The sequence below is a fragment of the Nycticebus coucang genome, chromosome 2 (genome assembly GCF_027406575.1).
Source record: "Nycticebus coucang isolate mNycCou1 chromosome 2, mNycCou1.pri, whole genome shotgun sequence".
In the NCBI taxonomy this organism is placed as follows: domain Eukaryota; kingdom Metazoa; phylum Chordata; class Mammalia; order Primates; family Lorisidae; genus Nycticebus; species Nycticebus coucang.
Window position 1 is genome coordinate 24,553,991 of NC_069781.1, and position 19,726 is coordinate 24,573,716.

General features: G+C 40.6%; 1 protein-coding gene across 4 annotated transcripts; it reads right to left on the reverse strand.

Annotated features, from left to right (window-relative positions):
• Window positions 1-494: 494 nt before the first annotated feature.
• On the reverse strand, window positions 495-19,674 carry PRPF4 (pre-mRNA processing factor 4). 4 transcript variants are annotated; one of them, XM_053565547.1, is made up of 14 exons: window positions 19,540-19,674; window positions 18,613-18,790; window positions 15,167-15,353; window positions 11,708-11,795; window positions 11,211-11,290; window positions 10,967-11,060; window positions 10,282-10,376; window positions 9,049-9,107; window positions 8,209-8,332; window positions 6,057-6,146; window positions 3,288-3,410; window positions 3,096-3,203; window positions 2,888-3,006; window positions 495-2,221 (listed from the first exon to the last, which is right to left on the reverse strand). In XM_053565547.1, the coding sequence occupies exons 1-14, from the start codon at window positions 19,564-19,566 to the stop codon at window positions 2,028-2,030; spliced, it is 1,566 nt and encodes a 521-aa protein (XP_053421522.1). In that variant the 5' UTR covers window positions 19,567-19,674; the 3' UTR covers window positions 495-2,027. The 4 variants fall into 4 exon arrangements, with proteins under 4 accessions (XP_053421522.1, XP_053421513.1, XP_053421508.1 ...); XM_053565538.1 differs by having other exon boundaries at window positions 18,613-18,793; XM_053565533.1 differs by having other exon boundaries at window positions 19,528-19,674.
• Between the last annotated feature and the right edge of the window lie 52 nt (window positions 19,675-19,726).

Genomic DNA, 19,726 nt, shown 5'->3' on the forward strand with positions numbered 1-19,726 from the left:
ATTTTCAGGGGACATCTTAACTTTCCTGTAAGTAGGTCTTATTTTCGGAGGATGTCTTATTTTCAGGGAAACAGGGTATTAAGGACATAGAACTCATTAATCCCTCAACAACAGTGAAGTGCCCTGAAGACAGTAGACTTGAGAATTCAGAAACTTAACAATTACATGGGAAATATAACTATTTGGTTACAATTAAAATCAGACTAAAACCAGTATGTTTAGCTACATGTCACACATAGTTTACAGAACAGACCTGAACAAAGCCATTATCAGCCTCTCTAGACCAGCAAATGAAAAGGTCTCCAAACATTCAAGGGGAAGCCATCATGTAAGTCCTTCTTTAATTTTAGTCTCCTCTGTAGACAATCCTTCTTCCAAATTCCTGTATTTTTGTGTAGATTTAGAGCTCAGAGGAAGGTAACTGTTGCATGACCAGCAAAAAAAAATTACAGAGTCAAGACACAGCTCACTGGTAGTCTGGCCCATGATACAAACAGCCTGCCCTCTATTTTAAAAAAATTGTTAACAGTGCTTTAGACACTGATCCCTATTTAAGATCATCTGTTATATTCCAAACCAAAAAAAGGAACTTACGAATCAATGGCTGGGGTTCAGAAAATGGTTAACTATAGAAAATAATTCTTCAAAGAATAGTTTTTATAACAGGACTTTACTCTTTATAAGCATATAATAAATTAAAAAGGTTTATGTTTAGAAATACCTACTACGATTTCTTCCAGTTACCCTGACATAAAGTACCCTTTAACACATGAAATACATCAAATGACCAACAGAAAAGGAGGCTGTACAATAAGACACATGTTTACTAAAAACTTCTTTTAATTCCAACACAATGGCCTTGTTTTAGGGTAACAAGGATGCCAAACTTCAAAGCAAAATGGAAGACATTTTCTGCCAAGGCAAATTGTTCAGTTCCAACTTTTCCGATGCTTCCTGATACATCTGGCATTCCAAGTGAAATCAAAAGGAAGAAGTAAAATCTTCTTCACTGCATAACCATCAGCATAGCTGTGGTCTACTACTTCATCTCCTATTCTCGAGGAAGAGGAAAAGTGCTTACTGGCAGGCATTGTTTACTCAGGGGTCCTCAAACTCTTTAAACGGGGCCAGTTGTAGGGGTGGACTATAGTTTAAAAAAAAAAAAACCCATGAACAAATTCCTATACACACTGCACATATCTTATTCTGAAGTAAAAAAAGAAAACAGGAACAAATACAATCACACTGCCTCATGTGGCCTGCAGGCCGTAGTTTGAGGACCCCTGAACAGTGAGGGATGGCTCAGCACCCGTGGCTCAAGCGGCTAACGCGCCAGCCACATACACCAGAGCTGGCGGGTTCGAATCCAGCCTGCGCCTGCCAAACAACAACGACAACTACAACCAAAAAATAGCCAGGCGTTGTGGCGGGTGCCTATGGTCCCAGCTACTGAGAATTGCTTAAGCCCAGGAGTTGGAGGTTGCTGTGAGCTGTGATGCCACAGCACTCTACTCAGGGCAACAGCTTGAGGCTCTGTCTCAAAACAAACAAACAACAAAAACAAACAAACAAAAAAAACAAACCAGTGAGGGATAATATGTGCTCCTTTATGTGAGGGCTTCCCGAATATAGTCCAGCCACCTTGCTCTGTGGACCATGTGTAGTTCTGAAGCACATACTGTGTTATATCAAGCCAGGTATTAAGAAAAAGTCAGTCACAATCCTCAGTGCTGTAAGAGAGGTTACAGGGTATTCAAACAAAAGATTAATGAAATGTCTACACTGTTTGTGGCAAGGCACGGAAAATTAAATTTCCAACCATGAAAGGGTTTGGTTCCCTATCACTTAGGGACTTGGCTGCCTGCCTAGAGTGGGAGCTGACACGAAAATCCAATTCTATTGAGGGTCTATGCCTGGTAATTAACAAAAAACATAATAGAACTAAATAACACTCTGATTCTTTTCTTTTGAGGAAAATGGCTCCTAAGGGAGTACATGAAGTTAAGAGTCCCTTTCCATGGTCTTGCCTATTCAGCCATCCAGAGCTTAAAGGTCCTGTCATATGAGCAAGTGGCTATGAGCTGCCCATCAGAAGAAATGTCTAGGCCCATCACTTTGCCTTCGTGGCCAGCCAGAGTCTTCAATGGAGACCAGCCTGGATGGGTCCAGATCTTGGCTGTGTTATCATAGGCGCCAGTGAGCAAGAAGTTCCCATGGATGGCTATAGGAAAAAAGAAGTGGAGTGGCTTAAGGAATTCAAGTATTCAAAAGAGTATAAGAAAACAAAAGCACACAAATCTTCAAAAACCTATTTCCAAAAAGACAGTTATCTCTACAGTCAGAAAAACCCAACACTCTAATTCAATATTCCTACCCTGTTTCCCCGAAAATAAGACAGTGTCTTATATTAAGGTTTGCTCCTAAGATGCGCAAGGTCTTATTCAGGAAACGTCTTATCTTTCCAGTAAGTAGGTCTTATTTTCAGAGGATGTCTTATTTTCGGGGAAACAGGGTACTAGGCCTACAGGAAAAGGTGACAAACCATGTCAATTTAAGGAAGTAAATATTACTGAGGTCTTCTGGCTCTTTCCCTGCGAGACAGCCTGTTTAGAATAGTACTACGGATTCAGAGCTTACAATGTCCAGGGAGGAAAGACTTAAGCACGACATTCACAGAAGTCTTCTTTACTTTCTAGCAGCAAGAAGCATATGCTTTGCCACAGCTGTAAGTGTATGGCAAAGGGAAGGAAATTGTAATTTCCCCCTGTAATAGAGGTGAAATTCTTTCCTTTTCCATTTCTCAGTAAAATTAAAGGCTGGCCTACAATTCCTAGAAGTACGATTGCTGTCTCTGTTATTCAGGGCCTGAAACAGAAGCAAAACTTACGCTCAAACCTGACACCAGTCACTAAGTTCTGATGCGCAGGGATGGTATAGATGCAGCGTCGCTGCCGAAGGTCCCACACTTTGCATGTGTTGTCACCACTGCCAGTTGCAATGTGGTAGCTGTGGACCAGACGCAGTATGAAAGTTAGAAATTGAGTACTTTCTGACCAAGAACCCTTCCCACCTCTCATTCAGTGAGCTTATTTTACCCATTGGGGGAGAAATTTATTCCATAGATTTCCTTCAGATGGCCTTCCAGGAACATGATACAACGTCCCGTGCGTAGGTCCCAAACTCGACCAAATGCATCCAGGCCCCTGATAAAAATAATTTATAAATGAACACTCTGAACCCAGTTCTCTATGGAAGCACACATAAGAGGTGAGCCTACTGAGCCTTACCCTGTGCCAGCCAAAGAGCCGTCCTGATGGAAGGCGATGTCATACACGCCCATGCTGTGGCCTTCCTGATGCAGGATCTCTTCTTGAGCCTCCAAATCCCATAAGCGCCATGAACGGTCATAGCTAAAAACAAATCACACTGACAGTCAACCAGCAGGTATCTATTCAGTTCCCACAATGTGTAAGGTACTATAAAAAATAGCAGCTAAAGGGCGGTGCCTGTGGCTCAAGGAGTAGGGCGCCGGTCCCATATGCCGGAGGTGGCGGGTTCAAACCCAGACCTGGCCAAAAAAAAAGAAAAAAAAAAAATAGCAGCTAAAGTTATGCTTCTGAAACTACTCAATCATATTAAAAGGGAATTCCTTTCTGGCATAAATAATGCCTCAATAACATAGCGTATCTGTCTCAGGTGCTAACCAGAACACCACGGACTTGCTGTAAATCTTTTCCAGTTGGTATTTTAAGAATACAATTCCCAGCCAGGCACGGTGGTTCATGCCTGTAATCCTAACATTCTGGGAGGTCAAGGCAGGTGGGCCACTTGAGCTCAGGAGTTCCAGAGCAACCTGACCAAAGTGAGACCCTGTCTCTACTATATTTAGAAAAATTAGCCAGGTGTTGTGGCATGTGCTTGTAGTCCCAGCTATTTGAGAGGTTTAGACAAGAGGATTGCTAAAGTCCAAGAGTTTGAGGTTGCTGTGAGCTTTGATGACGGCATCCTACCCCAGGGCGACTAAGACTCTGTCTCAAAAAAACGAAAGAAAGGGAAAAAAAGAATAGACTTCCCTAAGAATGACCCAGCAAAGATTTTGTTGCCTTCTTTCTTCCTTCATTCCACTGTTACGTCCTTTTATTCATTTAGCATTTATACTTTTACTGGCCCTAAATTAGATGTTGGAGGTACAAAAATCAATCACAAATAAATTCATAGAATATGACAAAGTAGAGAAAGACTCACACATATATGGTCGAATGATTTTCAACAAGAATTTGGGTCAATTTTTTTCTTTTCTTTAGTTCAGAGCAACCTCAAACTCTTCAAACTCTTGGGCTCAAGTGATTCTCTTACTTCAGCTGGGACTACAGATGACCTCACAATACCTGGTTATTTTTAGAGATGGGGTCTCGCTCTTGCTCAGGCTGTTCTTCAATCTGTGAGTTCAGGCAATCCACCTGTGTCAGCCTCCCAGCGTGTTAGGATACAGGTGTAAGCTACTGTGCCCAGCCTGAAGCCAATTTCAATAGGGAAAGGAAAGTCTCTTCAATACAGTGGTGGAACTGGCTATGTACATGAAAATAAAGACAAAAGAGAAACTTAAAAAATAAAGGGCAAATCATATGGACATTGCACAAAGAGGATAGGCAAACGGTTAATACACATGTGACAAAGTACTCAATACCAACACTCATAAGGATAGTAAAAGCATCAAAAGAATGGAGAAGCAAGGCCCGTAGCTCAGTGGGTAGGGTGCTGGCCACCGTGTACCAAGGGTGGTGGGTTTGAGCCCATCCTTGCCCATGCCAGCTAAAACAACAATGACAACTACAACAAAAAGAAAAAATAGCCAGGTGTTATGGTGGGCGCCTGTAGTCCCAGCTGCTTGGGAAGCTGAGTCAAGAGAATTGCTTGAGCCCAGGAGTTTGAAGTTGCTGTGAGCCGTGATGCCATAGCAATCTACTGAGGGTAAGGTAACAAAGTGAGAGTCTATCTCAAAAAAACAAACAAAAAATCCACAAGTATCTCCATACATGCATGCTTATAGCAGCTTTATTCTGACTAACCCAAACCTGGAAATAGCCCACGTGTACATTGATAGAAGAATGGATAAAGTGTGGCATAATCATGCTATCAAATAATCCTCAGCACTAAAAAGGAACTACTCATATAAGCAACAACACATTTGAATCTTAAAACGTTACTCTCAGTAAAAGCCAGATGTAAATGAATCCACACAGTAGGAATAGACAGAACTGACTTATGATGACAGAAATCAGATCAGTGATTACTTTAGAAGGGGGAGTTGACTGGGAAGAGACATGAAGAAACTTTCCAGGGTAAGAGAACAGGGGCGGCGATCACATGGGTGGTATGCATTTGTAAAGACTGATAGAACTGCATACTTAAAATCCATTCCACTGGGCTCAGTGCTTGTAGCTCAGCAGCTAGGGCGCCAGCCACATACACCGGGCGGGTTCAAACCTTACCCGGCCGGGCCAAACAACAACTACCAAAAAAAAAAAAAAAGTAGCCGGGCATTGTGGCGGGCATCTGTTGTCCCAGTTACTTGGGAGGCTGAGACAAGAGTATCACTTAAGCCCAAGAGTTGGAGGTCACTGTGAGCTGTGATGCCATAGCACTGTACCAAGGGCAACATAGTGAGACTCGGTCTCAAAAAAAAAAAAAAAATCCATTCCACTGTATATAAATTATACTGAAAAAGTTATTTAACAGAATCTGGCCTCAATGAACTTACAGAACTGAAAGGGAGACTAATTTGCTGGCAGAGAGATTATAAAACAATGTGTAGCAAAAACTACACCTCTAGTATTGGTCAAGGAACAGAACAAAGAGTTAAAATCCTATATGTAACTTTGAATTTCAGATTAGTTGCAATTAAAAAGCAAATACACTTAGCCCCTAACCATATTAAACACTCTTCTGATTCCAATTCTTTGTAACCCAAGAAAAACCTACTTGATCTCTGCTCTAAAAATTTAACTGGCAGATACATAGGACTCTACAGATAAAACAATAATAGAACAGCTTACCAGGTAGTGCCCAGGAAACGTCCCGATGGATGCCACATGACACGGGCCACACGCACTGTGTGGCCCTCAATATCTGCCACTGGTTCGTCACTTAAAGAAACCAAACATGCAAGTAAATGATTCCATAGACATGTAAATATTCATTAAGTTTATTAATTCAATTATACTCATTCCATACAATATGAGAGCCTAAATTGTTAACTATACTTGCAATTTGTTAAAACTTTAGAGTTAACAATAATTTAAGCTACTTCTCAAGGTTTAAAAAGATATGAGGCGGAGGGAGGGTGATTGGTGGGATTACACATGCAGTGCATCTTACAAGGGTATATGTGAAACTTAGTAAATGTAGAATGTAAATGTCTTAACACAATAACTAAGAAAATGCCAGGAAGGCCAGTGTGATGAAAATGTGTCAAACGGTCTATAAAACCAGTGTATGGTGTCCCATGATCACATTAACGTACACGGCTATGATTTAATAAAAAAAAAAAAAAGATATGAGACCATTTCATGTAACCACAGCACTTTGATAAACACTGGCTTTCTACCTCAATTCATCTTGTTAATAAACTCCTAATCTTTATGGCACACCATTTAGGATTAAAGAAGAATAAAAAATACATTAGCCTGATAAGCAAAATAGCCACTCTGACTAAAGGAGGGTCTGGAATCTAGAAAGAAAACACAGCCTGGTAGAGATGAGAGGATACAGTAATCAGTTTCAGTACAATGGATTATAGATAAATCTTTCTTAAATTTAGGCCTGCCCAAAGAGCCAAATAGAAAAAAGAACTCCTAAACAGAGGCTGAGTTTCATTTTTGTGGCCATTAAATTCTATCAACCACAGAAAGAAGATCTGAAACATTAGCAAAAAGGAAATAAACATGAACCCTAAAGAGGGCAATTAAAAACGGAACTTTGTCAATGTGCATACATAGAACCAAAGCCCCAGAAGAATAAATATTGCGAAGTATTACCAAAGCCAATTAAAACTTGCTGTGCTCATAGGTAAGACCCTGTCTGGCAGTAAGTGTAGGCACTAATTAGCTCTTTAAAAAATTCTGGAATAAAAACCTTCATGTTTTTCCAAAGAAAGAAAAATAAGCAATTAAATTCAGATGTCTTTTAGCCAACAAAGTGCTTGCAAAATTTTTGGAAAATAATAATCATAACCACATTAAAAAAAAAAATTGGTGTTGCTGGGAAATATATTCTAGGTAAAAGATATACTGGAAGGGCTTGGCACCTGTAGCACAGTGGTTATGGCACCAGCCACAAACAACAAGGCTGGCAGCTTTAAACTCAGCCCGGGCCTGCTAAACAACAATGACAACAGCAACAAAAAATAGCCGGGGATTGTGGCAGGTGCCTGTAGTCCCAGTTACTAGGAGGCTAAGGCAAGAGAATCGCTTGACCCAAGAGTTTGAGGTTGCGTGAACTGTGATGCTACAGCACCCTGAGGGCGTGGTAACACTGTCTCAAAAAAAAAAAAAAAAAAAAAAAAAGATACACTGGAAGGAGACGTCACTTCCTTGGCAATAGTGCTAGACAGAAACTCACTTTCCTTTCCCCTGTGGCTGTTTACTATAAGTCAAGAGGCTACTAATGTACTAAACAGTGCATTTCTTCACCATAATCTATTGCAGCAGTTTTCAACCTGTGGGTCATGACCCCTTTGGGGGTCAAACAACCCTTTCACAGGGGACGCCTAAATACATCCTGCATATCAGATATTTACATTACAATTCTTAACAGTAGCAAAATTAGTTATGAAGTAGCAAGAAAAATAATTTTATGATTGGGGGTCACCACAACATGAGGAACTATACTAAAGGGTCGCGGCATTAGGAAGGTTGAGAACCACTGAACTATTGTGTAGGAGGTATCCTGAATCTTTCTGGAAGAAATGGAGCTAGGAAACGGTGGTCACTAGGCTGGAGGCAAAAATCAAGATCCAAAGTTAACTTTTAAGAAAAACGTGCAGCCCTGGTGAGAAAAGGTCTAAGAAAGAAATATTTTTACACTAAGTTACCTTGACTCTTAAGAGAATCTCTCGTGTTAATCCTCAGGGGTCCTGAAAGCCAACCAATCCAAATCCACTAACTGCTTTAATGATAGCAGTATGGACCACGGAACAGTAATACTCACCTATCCAGACTCCAAAGCTTCACAGAGCCATCAGCAGCACAAGAAGCCAGGTTGACATCTTTTTTGTCCAAGGAGATAGTGGATTTGGGATGGAATACAATTGCTCCTACATTTGTGTTATGGCCTAAAGGAGTGAAAAATTAAAGGGTTCCCACCATCTTACAACCTACAAATAGAGGCTATACTGAATAATACAGATAAGTATATATTGGGAAACATGTGGACGTAAAGAGTATTAAAGTGACTATTTATGAAGAAGAAACTATCTCAACTTAAAGTACTGTTTAAATTGCATTAAAACAGCAAAACAGAAAATAACTTGTTGCTGTTGTTGTTTATGGATTATAAAGTGCCAGAGTGTGACTGGACATGAGAGAAAGCGGATGTATATGAAGTCATTATATTCTAGCCTTGCAGCCAGAGAAAGCGGAGTCAAATCAAATCAAGAATTGACGTTGTAGGCTGGGTGTGGTGGCTCATGCCTATAATCCTAGCACTCTGGGAGGCCGAGGCAGGTGGATTGCTCAGGCAATCCTGAGCTCACAGGTTCTAGAACAGCCTGACCAACAGCAAGACCCCGAATCTAAAAACAGCCAGGAATTGTGGCAGGCACCTGTAGTTCCAGCTACTCAGGAGGCTAAGCAAGAGAACAGCTTGAGCCCAAGAGTCTGAGGCTGCTGTAAGCTATGGCACTACAGCACTCTCACAAAGTGAGACTCTTTTTTTCTCAAATAAAGAATTGATGTTCTATGTACTCAGTTTGAGTGTCAGGCAGAGTTTACTGCTTACCAGAGTTCACACTGGGAAAAAGACTAAGATTTAAACAAGACCTTAACTCACCTCGAAGAGTGTGAAGGAGGTTGCAATCAGGAACAGACCAGAGCTTACAAAGCCCACTCCTATCAAATACAAAGGAAAGCATCTTGGTCAGGGTTAGTCTGGGAAGGAAAAGGTACCTTGGTAACATTACTAAAGGACAATCTTTTCTTACTTCAACAAATGTTACAATGGCTTAGAGAAAAAAATCAAATCAAGATTTAATAAAAGCCTTATAATTTGAAGAGTTATAGAAAAAAATTTACAGCCAGGCTCCAAGCAACCAGAGGCTTCCTTGACAGTACATTATATAATTGACATTATATAAGTTGTCATTCTCCGTAACTTTTAGACTAATTTGTGATGGAAGGTAGGACAAATTAAACTACTCAATGTTAAGAATTGTACCATCTCTTTAAAATGAACAGTATTTTGCTACTTATAAAGCACTTTTAAAAGACTTTATTTTGGAAATTTTCCAACAAATTACTTTTACATATATCTATTATCTCAAATGATTTTTATATCAGAACTCTCAAGTAGGTTAAGACAGGACTTACCAATTCTATCAAACTTTATAGCATATTGTTTTTTGGCCTTCTGAACCAGTCTCAGTTTCTGCCTACTAAAGTATCTCCTGTGTACTCAATGTAAGTTTCCTCTCTCACTAAACAGCCATGTCCCACAAAAAAAGAAAAACCAAAATGAAACAAAACAACAAAGTTACTACATTCTAAGTTATTGGCATATGTGGTGGTTAGTAGAAAGCAAAATAAAAAGAAAGCAGTAATTAATGTTGACCAGGTCCTTACCACATCAGGTACTACTATTCAAGACAAAATGCTTTACAAACACTATCTCAATCCATCTTACTGATAAGGGCACTGAAGCTTATAGTGATTAAGTATCTTAGCTAGGTCACGTAACTGAAAAAGAAGTTATACTGAGGTGCAGATACTAGTTGGGTCTATACAGTAACTACATGACCTTCTCCAAAACACATGGGTGAAGAACATGACAGAATGCTACATGCCATAGATTGGGGGTGGGTGGGAAGGGCTAGGTAAACAGTAAGCATGGTTCAATAAAGGCTACATTGAATTATACAGCTGGTAGAACACTACCATCTATAGTGTGTTTGATGTGATCATGAGAAGGAGAGGAAAAGGATGCAGAAAGACATTAAAAACAAACGCAAACTTTTTTCTAAATTTATCACTCATTTAGGAAAAAATATCATTGTAAAATGGAACTTACCAACAAGCTGTGGCCAGCATCTTGGAATTAGGACTAAAGTGACAGTAGGAGATAGGCCGATCATCCCCAATCTGACTGCAGAAATTATTCAAAGACTTCAAAGAAAAAAAAAAAAAAAGAGGACAAATGGTGATCATTAATAGACTAAGCCAAGAATTCCAAGGCTTTTTTCATCATTAAAAAAAAAAAACAAAAACTTGCATTTTAAATTACGCCAAGGTTCTTCTAGGGTTTTTTTTTTTTTGTTGTTGCTCTTAGGAGATAATTATATTAATAAATGGAGTTCCATGATTATATCAATGTACACAGCTATGATTCAATAAAAAAAATAAATAAATGGAGTTAAGGCTTATCTGAAACTCTAGCATGCTGTTTTCTATAGTCTTAGTAGTACTACCTTCTGTGTCAGTTAAATATAAACATAAAACCCTGGAGCTGTGTTTAAATATACACAGAAAACCTAAAAGCACAGCTCTGACATATTGAAAGGGAGAATTATGAGCAGAACCATTGGCCTCTGATGAGCACAAAACACAGTAGGTTCCTGTCACCTTACGTGACTACTTCCATAATCATAGCAGCTCAAGCAGGGAGGAATAACAGCTGCCTTTACCTTCCTAGAAGAGGGCCCAAGTAGGAAAATCTAATAAATATTAAGAACCTTCAACTGCTGTAAGCAACTTACCCGTAGAGATTTATGCAGCTCCTGCATCTGGGAGGTTCTAGTTGTCTCAGGAATTTCTTTATGGAGACGAGCCTCTTCCAAGCGCTTCATTGCCCTGTGACACAGAAAAAATACTGCCATAAGTAAATGGTTGTAAACAAAGTCCACACACATATATCAATTTCATTTAACAATCAGTCATTATAAAGCAGACTCTGTCACTGAGATGAAACAAACAAAAAATATGCTTCTTTCTTCCCCTTACCTGGGCAGCGAATAATTAGCTATCCATAGTCTAGCCACTTTCAAGCTGTTTGGTCCTTCATGGTACCAGGTTTGCTGATACTGAAAGGGAAATTAAGAGCAGAAATGTTAACTCAAGCATTTCTGCCTCTCCCACAGCTGACAGTTCTCTATCATGACTGTCCAGAGAGAAGGTGAATTAGTCTGGTAATAGGATAAAGTCAGGCATATGTGCTTTCCACTGTGTTTTCTTCTATGATGTCTTTAGATAGGTTCTGGTTCTTTGTCAAGTTACGCCAGGAATGTGACAATTCTTTCCTGATTGAAAAATTAACTTAGCTCCATTCATACCTACACAGGAAGAACAATCTACTGCCAACAACTATTCCTGAATGGTAGAGCCTTCAAAGCCATCTTCCCCACTCATCCTAGCAAACCAAAACAATGAAAGCAGAAAACAAGAGAACTATTCTGTCACTTCCTTCATGTTTATACTGTGAAGCCAAAGACATATTTTACCTCTTCTTTGGACTTCTTAGATTTCTCATCATCCTTCTTGGTCTTTTTTAAGGCATCAGTACCAACTACTGAGAGGATATTTCTTAACCTGTAACAAAAAATCCAATTAAAACACTGCTGAGGTAAGATTGTGAAAAAGTACATCTTAAATGGAAGCATGCCTCCACTATTCTCTCATTCAAAACCTTACCAAACTTCTTTAAGAGTCAAGTGGGTATGCCTAAACTCCTAGTTTGATCTTCTTTATTTGAAAATTCACTAAACTATATGTAATAGCCCTATTCCGTTTAGAACCAACTAGCCCCCCCTAACCCCCCACGGCTACCACCAGTTCTGGGTAAAGACAGAAAGTACTAGGGAACTGTCATACATTAATATTAAGTATCATGGCAGCAGTGAACTCAAAGAGTGCTAGAGGGGAATATAGAAAGGATATCTAACCTGGTCTTGGGGAGAGGATTAGGGAGGGGTTCATAGAGAATGTGTTATCTAAATTGAGTCCTCAACTAGTAAAAAGGATCAAGAGTGGGAAAATCATAGTTGAGGCAGTGTTAAACAAATGTAAAGGCCTAGAGGTTAGAAAAACATGTTGAACTTGGAATCATAAATAGCTTAATAAGGCAAGAACATGGAGTTAAAAAAAAAGGACCGAAGAGGAATAAAGCTGGAAGTCTAAGAAGGGGCCAGGTCACAAAGAGTTGCTAATGCCATGGTAAGGAGGGTTTACATTTGAGAAAGATCCCTGAAAAAGTATGAAGAATGGATTGAAAAAACAATAATAAAGGCAAGGACATCAGACAGTATAATGTTCAGAATCCTAAGTTACAATGGTGGACTTGAATTAACACAGTAACAGCAGTGATTCAAAACAAACATCTAATTGGCATGTTAAGTAATAAAATAGTTTGCTGATGGAAAAAGCAAACGACAAACAACAATAAAAAAAGTATAAAAAGCCAGAAGTGGTGGCTCATGCCTGTAATCCCAGCACTGTGGAGGCTGAGGTCGGTGTATTGCTGGAGCTCAGGAGTCTGAGACCAGTCTGAGCAAAAGTGAGACCCCATCTCTAAAAAATAGCCAGGGGCTGTGGGTGGGTGCCTGTAATCCCAGTTACTTGGGAAGCTGAGGCAAGAGAATTGCTTGAGCCCAAGAGTTTGAGGTTGCTGTGAACTATGAAGCTATGGCACTCTACCAACGGCAACAAAGTAAGCTTTAAAAAAAAAAAAAAAGTATAAGAAAGCAACATACTCTGACAGAGAATAATAAAGGGGTTTACTTTGTAAGAAGTCAGGTGTTAAGGAGAGACTTCTTTGAATAGGTAGCATTTATGCTGCAACAAAAGAACATAAAAGTCCTAAAAGGTAAGAGAGGGCAAAAGGAGAACAATTATGTGGAAAGACATACAAAGAGATACAGCATTCCAGAAGGAGCAGTGTGGCTAGTCTGAGGAAGAGTGAGAAAGAGTAAGGTTGAGGAACTTACAGACCATGATGTGAAGTTTTTTTCTCTAAGTATAATAAAACACTGTAGGATTTTAAGCAAACCAAACACAGCATGTTTGGGTTAAATGCTTGCTTGTTAGGAGACAGAGTAAAGAGGACAGATCGAAGGTATATTTCACAAGTAGAAGGGACTATATTGTGTTGATGCAATGAGGTAAATTTTCAACTTAGAATTATACAATAGGACAGGGATGGGGAACAGATTTCAATTTAGCTGTCTCAAGTCTGAAGTGCCTGTAGGATATAGGCTACAAAGAGAGATTCGGGAGTCATCAGAATGTATGTGGTAAATGATGCCATGGAGTAGACCTGATTGCCCAGGACGAGTATAGGGTAAGGCAGCCTATAAAGGTTTATAAAGAAAAAAAGTTAGGAAGGTAAATGCAAAGAATTAACTAGATAGACAGGAGGAAATTCAAGAGGATTTGGTCTTATGAAAGTGAAATAGAGGGAATATTTCAAGGAGAGAGTGGTTTGCAGTGTATTAGGGCTATACCAAGTAAAGAGGAGTTGGTGACCTTAATAAAGAACAATTTCAATGTGGGAGGGGCTAATAAGTTTGCAGAAAGCTGTAGAGTAACTGTAGGTAAGGACCTCAAGAGAACAAATATAAATAACCTTCCCAAGAAGCCTAACAATGAAGGGGCAATATGGGGCAGTGGATACAGACACAACAGAGGCTCCTTCCTCATAATTGTATACAACTAGCCCATCACTAACAGAGACTTTGCAACCTTAATAATCATGAAAGGCTGGCGGCACCTGTGGCTCAGTGAGTAGGGCACCAACCCCATATACTCAGGGTGGCAGGTTCGAACCCGGCCCTGGACAAACTGCAACAAATAGCCAGGCGTTGTGGCAGGTGCCTGTAGTTCCAACTACTCCGAAGGCTGAGGCAACAGAATCGCCTAAGCCCAAGAGCTGGAGGTTGCTGTGAGCTGTGATGCCATGACACTCTACCGAGGGCAACAAAGTGACACTCTGTCTCCAGAAAAAAATCATGAAAGGAGCATTATCTGAGCAAAGTACTCCTCTTCTGTAATATCTAAAAAAACATTTATCATTATGTCTTTTTTTTTTTTTTTGCAGAGACAGAGTCTCACTTTATCGCCCTCAGTAGAGTGCCTTGGTGTCACACAGCTCACAGCAACCTCCAGTTCCTGGGCTTAGGCAATTCTCTTGCCTCAGCCTCCGAAGTAGCTGGGACTACAGGCGCCTACCACAGTGCTCGGCTATTTTTTTTTTTTTTTTCATTGCAGTTTGGCCGGAGCCAGGTTTGAACCTGCTACCCTTGGTATATGGGGCCAGCGTCCTACTCACTGAGCCACAGGCACCGTCCTATCATTATGTCTTAAGCCACTGACACACTACATGGAATGCATTTGATGCCTACATTTTCAAAGCTAAACAATAATTTTTTTTTTTATTCATCTCAAAACTTCACAATAGGGAAAGAAGGGAAAGGAGCATATCGGCACCCTCTTCATACTCTATAAAGAAAAATCAATAATGGAATACAAAATGCCCTAAGACTCAGATTATGGGCTAAACCACATAAACATACCTTTAGAAACTGTTACTATCAGGCTCAGTGCCCATAGCACAGTGGTTCTGGTGCCAGCCACACACACCGAGGCTGGCAAGTTTGAACCCAGCCCGGGCCAGCTAAACAATGACAACTGCAACAAAAAAATAGCGTGGCGTTGTGGTGGGCTACTTGGGAGGCTGAGGCAAGAGAATCACTTAAGCCCAAGAGTTAGAGGTTACTGTGAGCTGTGATGCCATGGCACTCTAACAAAGGCAACATAGTGAGACTCTCTCTCAAAAAAAAAAATAATTGTTAATATCACCTGAGACATTCTATTCATTCTCTCAAAGTTTCAACTAAAATATCAAGTAAAATTTGGAGATGAACTCTGTGATTAATAAAAAAAAAGTAAATAGTTAGAAAAAGCACCTTTCTCTTCTTTCAGCAGGGCCCTCTCCAAAAAGTGTGATGGGTTCTCCCAAGGCTCTAAGGCAAGCCTTGACCTCTGAGTCATCTGTGGAAACATTGATTTGCCGGGCTCGCTTCCTTCTTTCAAATTCAGCCAATACTTCTGCCTGTCGCTCACTGATGTGCTCCTCAATTTCAAACACTTCTCCTATTAAAAAATAAAACCAAAAACAAGCAGGCAACATCAGCAGGTTTTTCAAACGGGGAAAGAATTTCTAACAATTGGAGTCTGTGTATTTCCCTAGGGAAAGGTTACTGCCTAATCTGTCACACACTTTACAGACACAGTTTACAGTTTTTCTTTTCCTTTTTTTTATTTTTGAGGCAGAGTCTCACTTTGTGGCCTTCAGTGGAGTGCTGTGGTATCATAGCTCACAGCAACCTCAAACTCTTAGGTTCAAATGATTCTCTTGCCTTAGTCTCTCAAGTACCTGGCACTACAAGTGCCCACCACAACATCTGGCTAGTTTTTTTTTTAAAGATGGGGTCTTGGTCCTGCTTATGCTGCTCTCAAACTCTTGAACTCAGGGAATCCACCAGCCTTAGCCTCCCAGAGTGCTAGGATTATAGGCTTGAGCCGTCGCACTTGGTCAATTCATACTTTTCAGTTTACTAAATTATGCCAAACACATAAACCTAAATGACACAGCTTTAAAAGGCAGAGAAATAGGTTAAGACATCTCTTGTTTCATTTGGCAACCTTACACCTATATAAACGCACAGCTTAGATGAGATCAGAAAGAACACCAGAACATCACTGGTGTGCTCCCACCTACTGAGCATAATGTTAAAGAGTATATGACACACCTTCTGGGTGCAGGACACAACTACAAGAGGGACTTTACCTAACAAATGCAAAAACTGTAACCTAATTGTTTGTATCCTCGTATTAATCTGAAATTAAAAATAAGTTGAATTGGCGGTGCCTGTGGCTCAGTTGGTAAGGCACCGGCCCCATATACCGAAGGTGGTGGGTTCAAACTTGGCCCTGCCCAAACTGCAACAAAAAAATAGCCGGGTGTTGTGGCAGGTGCCTGTAGTCCCAGCTATTCCGGAGGCTGAGGCAAGAGAATCACTTGAGCTCAGGAGTTGGAGTTGCTGTGAGCTGTGTGATGCGATGGCACTCTACTGAGGGCCACAAAGTGAGACTCTGTCTCTACAAAAAAAAAAAAAAAAAAAAAGTTGAATTATAAGAAAAAAATACAGAACATCTTTAATAAATATGTTAACTAGGTTTTCTACTCAGAAGATAAAACAGAAAATGTTATTATAACAATTTCCAAAACTATTCTTTGAAACAGTCCAGTATAAAAATTCACAAACATGAATAATCTAGCAACTTGTTTGAAAACCCACACCAAAGGCTCGGCGCGTGTGGCTCAAGCGGCTAAGGTGCCAGCCTCATAAACCTGAGCTGGCAGGTTCAAATCCAGGCTCACCAAACAATGACGCTGCAACCAGAAAATAGCTGGGCGTTGTGGCAGGCACCTGTAGTCCCAGCTACTTGGGAGGCGGAGGCAGGAGAATCACATGAGCCCAAGAGTTGGAGGCTGCTGTGAGTTATGATACCACAGCACTCTATCCCAGGGCAACAGCTTGAGGCCGTCTCAAAAAAAAAAAAACAAAAACAAACACACAACCCACACCAAATACAAGCACTCAGATTAAAAATTAGAGGTACGTTGGTGAGGTTGCTATGTCTAAAAACAGCATAATTCATTTAAAAGAAAATGTGTGGGGCTCGGCACCTGTAGCTCAATGTTACGGTGCCGGCCACGTACACTGAGGCAGGTGGGTTTGAACCCAGCTGGGGCCTGCTAAAAACAACAACTGCAATTAAAAAAAAGCTGGGCGTTGGGGCGGGCACCTGCCTGTAGTTCCAGCTACTTGGGAGGCTGACGGAAGAGAATCGCTTGAGACCAAGAATTTGAGGTTGCTGTGAGCTGTGACGCTATAGCACTCCACTGAGGGCGACATAAGACTCTTATCTCAAAAAAAAAAAGAAAAGAAAACGTGTGGGAAAATGAACCAGAAACTTGACAGAAGTCCTTTCTGCAGAGGAGTCTTTTTATCTATTTTTTTTTAGAGACAGAGTCTCACTTTATCACCCTTGGTAGAGTGCCATGACATCACAGCTCACAGCAACTTCCAACTCCTGGGTTTCTGCGATTGTCTTGCCTCAGCCTCCCCAGTAGCTGGGACTACAAGCGCCTGCCACAACGCCTGGCTATTTTTTTTTTTTTCGTGGCAGTTTGGCTGGGGCTGGGTTTGAACCCACCACCATTGGTATATGGGGCCGGCGCCCTGCTCACTGAGCCATAGGCGCTGCCCAAGTCTTTTCATTTTTTTAACTTTCTGTATTGCTTTTCTTTTTTTTTTGTCCTTGAGACCAAGTCTCACTTTGTTGCCCTCAGTAGAGTGGGCGTGGTGTCATAGCTCACAGTAATCTCAAACTCTTGGGCTCAAGTAATCCTCTTGCCTCAGCCTCCCAAGTAGCTAGGACGACAGGTGCCCACCGCAATGCGCTGGCTATTTTTTAGAGATAGGATCTTGCTCTTGCTCAGCCTGGTCTTGAATTCTTGAGCTTAGGCAATCCACCTGCCTCAGCCTCCTATGTTTAAATGTCTTATGAAAAACATATAATTTTATTTAGAAAAATAAAATACAGTGGACCTCTCATTACAGACATGGAATGATATCCTCAACAGTACATAAAGTGAAATGAAGGTAACCCAACTATTTATATATCATGGTTTCATTTATAGGAAAAGATCATATATTTTATAGCTTTATCAAAATTCTCAGAAATATAGATAACTAATGAATACAGGCACTTCTACCTTACACATTCATATAGTGTTGGATCTTTTAAAATAAAAATAACTATTACTTTTATAATATGCAAAAAATATTTCATTTTGGGTAAAAAAAAATGGAAAACTAGAAAAGGAAGAATACTATGTACCACTCAAGTTCCAAACCAATGCCAGAACAACGTTAGTTCTCTAGAAGACAAATCAATTTGAATCCAAATGCACACTGAATTTCCAGTAAAATCACTAATTCATGGGGAAAAAAATAGCATAGTAAGTTGTAAGAAAAAGACTATTTGAATAACTCTAAAGATCTAAAAATGCATGTTTAAGAAATGATTTTTTTTTCTTTTGAGACAGGGTCTCCCTCTATGAACTATGCTGGAGTGCATAGCTCACTGTAGCCTCGAACTCCTGGGCTCAAGCAATCCTCCCTCCTCAACCTTCCAATGTGTTAAGATTATAGATGTGAGCCACTATAATGTCAAAATGTTCTGACATTACAAAAGGGGGGGATATTTAAGTTTAATAAGGTATTCATTAGAGAAAACTGGAGTATCAAAGGTAAAGATGGACTCAAAATTTGCATCTTACCAGAAGTTATATTAATATTTCCTGCTTCGATTCCTGCTTTAAGTCCTTCTTTTCCCAAAATCCCAGACTCTCCTTTGGCCAGACGCTCCCTCTCCTTCTCTTCCAAACTTCCATAATAGATGTGTGGTTTCTTCACAACAGGAGCAACCAAGTCATCGGGTGCTTTAGTTTTAGCTGCCTGCTAAATCAAAGACTTGGATTAACCTAACGTTTATTCTTAGCAAATTACTGGGCTTCTCCAAAGGATGAAGCTCCTCCTAAGCTTCAGACAAGCTGGACACCAGTTAAGATGTTCTTCACTGATATGTGGGTATGCGAGGAGGATATTTCAGGTCCTCAATCGCTTAAGTTTGGTAGACAAGAAATAGTAGTAGTAAAACTATAGTTCACTCGGTGGTTTTTCTTTTATTTTTTTTTCTTGGTGATTTTTCTATCAAAGGATTTGCTTTTTTACATATTTACTCCTGTCTGTTGGAAGTGCAGCCTCTTTCTGTGTTTTGTGACTATTTCCAGGGTGGCTGCTTATCACTGGGAAATACCAAGGACAATAGAAATAACCCAAGCGGTGCTAAATTACAAAGTTACTGGTCTATACATTTCGAGCATTTTCAGACGTTGAAAGAGTAGATTAGAACTTAGGAGGCCTCATTATAATTCTGACATAAATTCTGGCCAAGACACTTCCAATTTCAGAGCACGGTTTTTGAACCACAGGTGTCTACTGTTCACGAGCTATAGCACATGAAAGCGCTCTCGGGGATCCGGAAAAACGCTGCTCCGCTCCGGGAGACGCCACCGAATCCCTCAGCTTGCTTCCTTCCTCAGCCCTCCACCGCCTTAACCTGTTCCCTAACGGCTCCTTCGTGCAGAAACCTCCAACCCTTCCGCGCCCCGTGCCAGAGTGAGCTGAAATACCGAGCTCTGTACCGTGGAAGTGGCCCGCGAGGATGCCATAGAAAGATCTAGGGCCGCGAAGCCCCGGCGAACGTCTAGTCGTAGGATTCCAACCGCCCCCAGCGCGCGCTCAGTAAAGCGGAACTGCGTCACCGACCGGAAATAAGCCCAGAGACGTCGCTGCGCCTAGGGCGGCGAGGAGTATGATGGGAGTCGTAGT

Coding starts and splice junctions, on each gene's coding strand:
- PRPF4 (XM_053565527.1), bottom strand. CDS start 19,566: ATGGCATCCTCGCGGGCCACTTCCACGGTACAGAGCTCG. Junction 18,794..19,527: donor CTTCCACGGTACAGAGCTCG/GTATTTCAGCTC, acceptor TCTTTGATTTAG/CAGGCAGCTAAAACTAAAGC. Junction 8,333..9,048: donor CCTCCTTCACACTCTTCGAG/GTGAGTTAAGGT, acceptor TCACTCCTTTAG/GCCATAACACAAATGTAGGA.